At 47.6% G+C, this 8,575-nt stretch overlaps 1 protein-coding gene across 1 annotated transcript; it reads left to right on the top strand.

Annotated features, from left to right (window-relative positions):
- The first annotated feature begins 532 nt into the window (after positions 1-532).
- Positions 533-1,946, top strand: LOC119317771 (protein ODORANT1-like). The gene is made up of 3 exons (XM_037592271.1): positions 533-918; positions 1,008-1,137; positions 1,213-1,946. The coding sequence occupies exons 1-3, from the start codon at positions 786-788 to the stop codon at positions 1,736-1,738; spliced, it is 789 nt and encodes a 262-aa protein (XP_037448168.1). The 5' UTR covers positions 533-785; the 3' UTR covers positions 1,739-1,946.
- Positions 1,947-8,575: the final 6,629 nt, after the last annotated feature.

Here is an 8,575-nt window from a genome sequence, read left to right as displayed (position 1 = left end):
CTGAACCGTGGACATCGCGTCACAGTGGATCGCTGCCTGCAAGACAGCTTCTCTCCGGTTGGGTTGGCCCGGAAAATTTCGGTTTTTCCCACGTTAACATAGCCCGCACTCCTGTGCAAACTACAGTCGTCGTTGTACTGCTGACTGCGAGCAAGTTCACCAATGTCAGCTATGCCTCGTAAACATCAGCGGTCACTTCTCTAAATTTTCAACAGTATACCCCGGGTTCAAATCCCGATGTTCACGTGTTGGGCACGGTACAAAGTTCGTGTGAAAATCCACACGTTTCCGAGCAAAAATGCTAGAGCCTCCCACGGTTCATTCAGCCTCTTTCTTTCCCGATAGATAGATACTAGTACCGCCGCGGTGATTAGCAAGCAAGGTCCACGTAGTACGTGCCTGGTAATCCGTGGCCCGTCTTCTCCTGCTGCTAATCCGTGGTCGGGTGCACAGCCTAGTAGCAGAAAGAAACGCCATGCATATATGCATGCATGGTCCACCCGTGTGGGTGAGGGTGAGGCCGAGGCCGGTCCATCAGAGCGAGCAGAGGCCGGCTCACACGTACTGGGGCTCTGCCCGCCACGTGCGCGTGGCCCCTTTCCACTTCCGGCCGCACCTATTAATCCCCCGCTACGCGCCTCCGCTCCCACATTAAGGCCAAACTTCTTCCTCTTGGGACTGACCGATTCCCTCGAGACCCGAGCGAGCGCCTGCCCCCGCCGCCTCCCTTCGCTTCCCAGCTCGCTCGCTCACTGGTGCTCGCCCGGCTCGATCGACCGGCAGAGATGGGCAGGCAGCCGTGCTGCGAGAAGGTGGGCCTGAAGAAGGGCCCGTGGACGGCGGAGGAGGACCAGAAGCTCGTCGCCTTCCTCCTCTCCCACGGCCATTGCTGCTGGAGGCTCGTCCCCAAGCTCGCAGGTGAGATGAGAACACACACGCAAATGCATGGCAACCATCCGACCACCCGCAAAGCATTTGGAGTCTCAGTCGCATGCTTGCCATCGCAGGGCTGCTGAGGTGCGGGAAGAGCTGCCGCCTGCGATGGACCAACTACCTGCGCCCCGACCTCAAGCGGGGCCTCCTCTCCGACGACGAGGAGAAGCTCGTCATCGACCTCCACTCGCAGCTCGGCAACAGGTGCGTGTCCAGCTCGATTCCGGACATTTTTCTGCATGTTCGCGTCGTGAATTCTCTTCTTGTGCTGCGGCGCAGATGGTCCAAGATCGCGGCGCGGCTGCCGGGCAGGACGGACAACGAAATCAAGAACCATTGGAACACCCACATCAGGAAGAAGCTCAAGAAGATGGGCCTCGACCCCGTCACCCACCAGCCCGTCGCCGCCTCCCGCGCCGACCCCCTCGAGGACCTGCAGCAGGAGCACTGCGATGACAAGGCCTCGTCCCAGGAATCGGCCGGCTCCGGCACCGGCGCTGGCGCCGAGGAGGAGGCGCCGACGAGCGCCGAGCCGAAGCAGGGCGCCGCCTGCTCTGCCTCCACCGCGTCGGCCGTATCGCCGTCCCCCTGCTCCTCCTCCTCCGCCTCGGCCTCGGCCTCCGCCGCCACGCCCGGCGGCGGCGACGTGGACTGGCCGGACCCCCTCGACCTCTTCCAGGTCGACGCCATCATCGACATGGACTGGGCCAGCATCCTGTCCGGTAGCGGCGGCGGCGGAGACATTGGCGTCGATCTCTTCGACCAGTGCTCCGACGTTGGCTTCGATCAAGAGGTGTGGATGTGATCCTGACGATAGCGTTTGAGGGTTAGAGTAGATTGTGCCAGGAACACCTCACTTCTTTCCTTCTAGCTGTTTTCCTCTCACTCTCACTCTCACTCTCACTCTCTATGTGCTCTGATTTCTTTGGTATCTTGGGAGAGAATTTGTCCATGTTCATGCATGCATGCATGCATACTTGTTGATAACGAATGAGAAAAATGGCGAGCGTGGTTTGTGAAAATCCGTGAAACGAAGAAAGTGTCAAGAAGCAGTTCGCTGGATCATCGATCACGGTATCATCTTTGGTTCAACGCGCTCATGCACACACACAAAAGAACAAACATTCCCACCCATACCTCCCCTATAAACATATTCAATTCTGAAAGCGAAAAGCTAAGCCTTTCGTCAAAGAAAAATGTCTTGTTTTATGAACATGGCTGAATAGTATTTGTGCATGCACGCTCCAATGATGGACTGCGGCAGAGACTCCCTGGAATGAAAGCTCGGTACTTCCGGGACCAGTTTGGAAGTGTGAGGACGGCTTTAGCAATAGTAGTGGAGTACTTAAGTTGAAGATGTCTGTTGCTAATATAACCACACACTGATTAGTTTAATATAAGAAAGGCTCCACGCACAAAAGCATCCTTGTGTATATAATCCAAAAAGGAAAGAAAGATAATTCAAAAAACAGTACTCAAAGAAGGATCATTCACAACTTTTATGGTCGCAGCCTTGTAAACCTTCTCTTTGCCAGGTCTCGAGAAGCATCCTTCCAATCACCGGGAACACAATTCTTGTTGATTTGACCGTTAGGCTCTATTTGAGATTGAGTGTGCTTTTTCGCGAAGGGCGTGGCTAGGTATCAAGTCTCAGTCAAGTGATATAACATTCTTTAAGTAATAAAGCGTCCTTTATCGAAAAAGTGAAATAACATTCAAGAAAGAAAAAAAACTAAAAAATACATGGATTAATATAAAATTTTATTGATATAGCATCGACTGACACTTAACCAAGTCTCAGTCGACTAAGATTTAGCAGGACTGTTTTGCGAAATACCAAGGAGCACAAGAAAAGACCCCCAATAAAAGCAGGCCTTCTTTCGATGATTAGAAAAAACAATAAAAAACATGCCTTTAGATATACACTGTTTTGCTTGGTTCGTTTGCATCAACACCTAAATAATTACATACAATAAAACAGTCATGAACTGAATATTTTACTTTTATATTACATTTGAGAACCCCTTAAATGTCTTCTCAAAGGATTGTCAAAATTCTGAGATAGTATATATAATTAGACTTTTTCCCACTTATTTATGTATAATAGAGTGGTACATAGATGCTTTCCAGTTACACAAGAAAAGGCGTTTCACAAACTAGAAGTACTTGTATCACAAATCAAGGCAAGGACAACTCAGTGGATTGTCACTTTTAGACCATGCTTGTGCACAATTGAATCTACGGTATTTTGAAATGCCCGGTGCCAAAGGTCCTGGGCGGGGGGAGGCGGCGGATCCCATCTGAGGCGGCGGGGGCGGCCCTTCTCATGTGATCCAACGACGGCGGCTAGGATGGAGTATCCGGGCTGTGCGGCGGGGGCCCGAGCACCATCGCCGGCGGAGCGGCGGCCCTGCATGGACGGCGGCGGTGGCAGTGCCCCATCCGGCGAGGTGGGCTGTCCTGCTCGTGATGGTGACGACGGCTACTGCGGATCCAATGCCCCGTTTGGATCCGTCGCGGGGAGGCCTTTCGCCGACCGGCGGCGCGTGGAGGGACCGGTGAGGAGATGCCGGATCTCCGCCGAAATACCGACGGCAACATACGTCTTCATGGCGAGGTTCCGCTCGGTTCCAACCAGCCACGAGGTCGGGAAGACGTGGCTTCCGATGAAAATCGTGCCAGACTGTGGTCTTGGCGGACGATGGCGGTGTCTCAGACATCGTTTCCTTCTGGAGGCATTGTCGTTGCAGGTCTCATCAACCTGATCAGGAAGTTCCGAGGGAAACCCTAGATCTGGGTCTACCGGATCGGACGATGACGGTGCTATCGGTATCGTTCTCCCTCATGGGGGCATCGTTTTGGAGCGAGTGCTGGTTGGAGGGGACAAGAGGAGGATCGGTGTTTCATCTGCTCCATTAATGACGGCGGATCTCGGCGGCGTGGCGCAGTGGAGACTCGGCGCCTGATGAGCGGAGATGGACTCGCGCAGGAGGGTGACGCTGCCTGGCGTCATGGTGGTGTCGGCGGCAGTTGGACCGGCCAAGGTTGATGCAGCAGTACAGCTCTGACGATGAATTCGTGGCAGGTGGCTGCGGCGGCCTCATACCCGGCAGGGGTCCTGGTTGAGAAGCACGCCGGACTGGTGGGTGCCCATACCCGGCAGGCGTCCCGGGTGGGTCCTCAAGTCTTTAGATGTTTAGGTTTGGCTGCGTGGTCTGTTTGGTATTAGGCCCAGACTTTCAGCGCCCCTACATCAACTGGATAGGGATAGCGACAATTGTTGCTTAGTTTGGTGGCTTTAGACTTATTATTGTATGACTCTGTACGGTCTTGTGTCAATAATTAATAAAGTGGCCGTATACATCGTCCAGATGCAGAGGCCGGGGGTCGTCCTCCTTTTCTAAAATAAAAAAAATAAAAAATAAAAGACCCATTTCATATCTGGGATGGATTCCAAGTTCGGTCTTTGAAAGACTTGATTGGTTGGGAGATACTCCACTCTCGAGACAATATGCAGCTTTTCTTCACGCTGGGAAGAGGGGAAAAATGACATTGTGACACATCTCATGGGCACTGCTCCTTTAATTTGTCCTTCAAGGGAATTGTTGGGGCAGAATCTGCATGACCTTTTTACATGAGTAGGTCAAACAAATTTAGTTGTGACAAGAAATATATTCAGTTGATATCTACATCAAAATAGGGGTTTCTCCATGAAGTCCTTGTATACTACTGGCACACATAGGTGCTCGTTCTCAATCATTAAATCTGGAAAACTAAAAGAATCAAAGGGGAGGGGTTATACTCACCGAGGATAATCTTTGCAACAAGCATTGGTCGAACAATGCAAAATGTTTCTTTTGTAATCAAAATAAATATATAGAACACTTACTTTTGTAAGTCCGACAAGTCATTTTGCATGGCAAGTCATTGTCACACAACATAGGCAATGTCCGGTTTACGCCCCCCCTCCCCCCTCCTCCCCGGATGCGCTAGTATATTGTTGACATGTTTAGTTTGGAAGTGTGAGTACTATACTATACTTGGCAGTGGTAATACTTAATTTGAAGAAGTCTCTTGCTAATATAACCAACCACTGATTAGATAGTAAAGGCCCCACTCAGAGAAGACTCATTTCGTACCTAGGATGGATCTAAGTTCGGCTTCAAAAGACTGGATTGGTTGGGAGATACTTCCTCCATTTCAAAAAAGAATGCGTAACAACAACATGAGTACCAAGGAGGCTGCGGCGAGGAATATTTTTACCAATATGGGTGGCAGCATGACCTTATGATTGGACCATCTATGCTTTAGGTGTCATACAATTTCATCTTTGTATTTCGCCTACTTCTTTTATATTGGCTTGTCATGAGGACTTTGTTGGCTGTGTGCTTCTTAGTCATGCAGAGGCCGGGTGTAATGCTTAAACCTTTTAAATAATAAAGCGCCATTTAAAAAAAAAGAGAGTACCAAAGAGGTGTTAAGAGTGTTCTTATGGCTTTATGCATTGACTCATAAAGTTACTAGTCATAAATGCTCGTGTATGAATTGGTTTGCCATGGCTTGATTTCGTAATACAATTGTGATGTGAAAAAAAGATAAAGATCAAGACATGCTCTATTACAAAAAGATTAACCACTCCAGTCTTAAGAGAATATGCATATGTTTTAGCTTTAGAGGAGAAATATTGACATTGTGACACACATGATGAACACCACTCATCTAATTTGTTCTTAGGAGGTATTGTTGGGTAAAATCTTTCATTTTTCTTTTGCTTTTTATGTGTCAACAATAAAAATAGCATAATTTGGAAAGAAATAAAACAATCAAATAAGGTGTTTGTGTGCAGGTACCCGATTTGTTTGGTGAAGCCTTCCCGACAATGGCACCATAAATTCTTATACTACTTATAATAGTGTTGGGATTCCTCGAAGAGTAAGGTGATGTAGTATAGTAGCAGATAGTATTTCCCTCAGTTAAAAACCAAGGCTTATCGAACCAATAGGAGACGGCACACAAACAACTTTAGCAATACCTGCACACACACACACACACACAAACAAATTTTTGCACCCAACAAATACAAGGGCATCACTCCCCTTGTTCTTGACAGTTGCAAGTATCAAATATGATAGCAGTAGATATAATAAATAAAAATAAAAATATAAGTAAAAGGAAACAACGAGGAATTATAAGATTTGTTTAAGTACAAAGGTGAATGGACCTGAGGCCATAGCGGTAACTAGAGACACCTCTCTCATAAATAGCATTGGTGGATAAACAAACTACTGTTGCACAACTGACAGAAAAGCGCATAGTTATGATAATCATTCATGGCATAATTAATATATAGGCATTACGTCTGCGACAAGTAGACTGTAATCCAACTGCATCTACTACTATTACTTCACACTATCCAGCATGCATATCAAAATATTAAGTTCATGACAAACAGAGTAACACATTAAGCAAGATGACATAATCTAGACATAATAAGATCATGCAATATGTTCAACCCCCTCCCCCCCGGGTGGGCCACAAGGCGCACCCTACACACCCCGGGGGCGCGTCCCCCTGCCTTGTGGCTCCCTCGTGCATCATCTGGTCTCCTCCCAAAGCTTCCAGGGTCTCTTTATATTGAGAAAAAATCGTCAAAAAGTTTTGTCGTGTTTGGACTTCGTTTGGTATGAAGTTCCCGCAATACCAAAAACATGCAGAAAATAGGACTGGCACTAGGCAATGAGTTAATAGGTTTGTCCATAAAAAATAAATATAAAATGGCATATAAAGTATACGAAAGTGGCAATATAATAGTATGAAACAATAAAAAAAATAGATACGTTGAAGATGTATCACACGCCAGCCCGCACGTAGGAAGCAAAGCCGGACAAACAAACCACCCGCAACACGACACAGCTAAGCCAGGCGTGTGCGGGACGGGCCAGCCGCAGCTGGAGATACCATACTCCTAACCATTCAAATGCCGTTTTTTTGCGGGGCATTCAAATGCCGCCTTAGTAAGACACAACATCTTCATCTAGAAAAAAAAGTGAAAAAAATGATAAGACACTACATGAAGATAAAATAAAGTGAACCAATCTGTATTTGGATGGTTAGAGAAACAGTTGTATCCCCAGCCCACCAGAGTTCAAGTCCTGGTGCTCGCATTATTCCTGGATTTAGTTCAGGATTTTCTGCGATGCATAGGGATAGGATGTGTTGGAAATATGAGCAAATTACTACGAGATTTAATCCGAATGAACACAAGATAAATCATGACAGCAATAGCAGAGATTAAACTAATCATGCGAATTAGCATAGTAGATGAACAGATCACATCTAAGGCACATACTAGAAACATGAATTCTACCACGATCTCGAACAAGAAGGATGGAATCACGTACGGTGCAGCGGGAGCAGCACCGCAGGCGTTTACGTTGTCGCCCATGTCGTCGAGGATGAGGTTGCCGAGGTCGGGGAAGAAGTTGTCGTTCGTGAAGTCGTCGCTGCTAGTAGTCACGCGAGTGCGCTCCCCAAAAACCTGATCGCCCCTCTCCCGTACATGATCACGAGAGGCGGGGTTCCGGAGGCCTGCTGTCCCTTCTCCCGGTGCACGCCGAAATGAGGGATGGAGAAGACTTTCTTGGCGGTGCAATGATCTGGAACGGTGGTGAGAAACCATACGAAGCGGTGGCGGCTAGGGTAGACATCTGCCTGACTATATAGTGCGGAACGGGTAGGTCGTGGGAGTAAACCCCACGTCCGAGTCATCACGATCCAAAAGAATCGGAAACGGTTCAGTAATTAACGTGTCCGTTAATTATTAATTAATGGCTCATTAATTTTTTCCTGAGCAGCAAAAATATAGACAACGTGCATAGCTTTGTCCTCCGCTCAATTCCGCAACCTGCGTCGCGTCATGACGAGGCGTGGCGAGGCGAGGCGAGCGAGGAGGAGGAGTGCGCGTGTAGGTCTCCTCTTCTCATGCTCATACAAGTGGTAGAAGAGCTCACCTTATAAAGAGGTGCAACTCTCTCTCAACTTTCGGGGTGGGACTAAACTTTTGTCTCACTCACTCCACTCACATGTGTGCATGAATGAGCCAAGAGAATTTCAGAATTTTAGTTGGGCTTTGGTCCAAAGGCCTACTAGCAAAATTCCAACACCCCCCCCACAAAGTCTCATTGGCACATCTCATCATTTAGTTCCAAAACATTGTTTATATACCAGTGCTTAGTGGAGACTGTGAAGTTGAACTTTCACTTAGAGTTTTATGCTACACTAGATCACAACTTGAATAGTGGACTATGCCTTGAAATACAAGTTTTCCGCGAAACTAGTTTCACACAAATTCTTGATCGATATTGGGCTGCCGCAAGGCTTCCCCGTGGGTGGAGCGTATACATCATACTTCAGGACCTTTCATGAATTTATTAGAGAACACCCAATTCTCACAGACTGCGACGTTAACAGTCAAATTCATATAGATGTGTTCCTCAAGAGATGCTCTACAGGACAAAATCTCTGCTTACTCAAATAAGCCACTTGGAACACATTAAGATAAATATCAACCTTCCATGCAGATCAAGAGAGTATTGCATCTTCACGGAGTGGAATAATTAAAATAGGGATACTCTCCTCTCAC

The sequence above is a fragment of the Triticum dicoccoides genome, chromosome 6A (genome assembly GCF_002162155.2).
Source record: "Triticum dicoccoides isolate Atlit2015 ecotype Zavitan chromosome 6A, WEW_v2.0, whole genome shotgun sequence".
In the NCBI taxonomy this organism is placed as follows: domain Eukaryota; kingdom Viridiplantae; phylum Streptophyta; class Magnoliopsida; order Poales; family Poaceae; genus Triticum; species Triticum dicoccoides.
This window is presented reverse-complemented; position numbering and strand designations above follow the sequence as displayed.

Coding starts and splice junctions, on each gene's coding strand:
- LOC119317771 (XM_037592271.1), top strand. CDS start 786: ATGGGCAGGCAGCCGTGCTGCGAGAAGGTGGGCCTGAAGAAGGGCCCG. Junction 919..1,007: donor GCTCGTCCCCAAGCTCGCAG/GTGAGATGAGAA, acceptor TTGCCATCGCAG/GGCTGCTGAGGTGCGGGAAG. Junction 1,138..1,212: donor CACTCGCAGCTCGGCAACAG/GTGCGTGTCCAG, acceptor GCTGCGGCGCAG/ATGGTCCAAGATCGCGGCGC.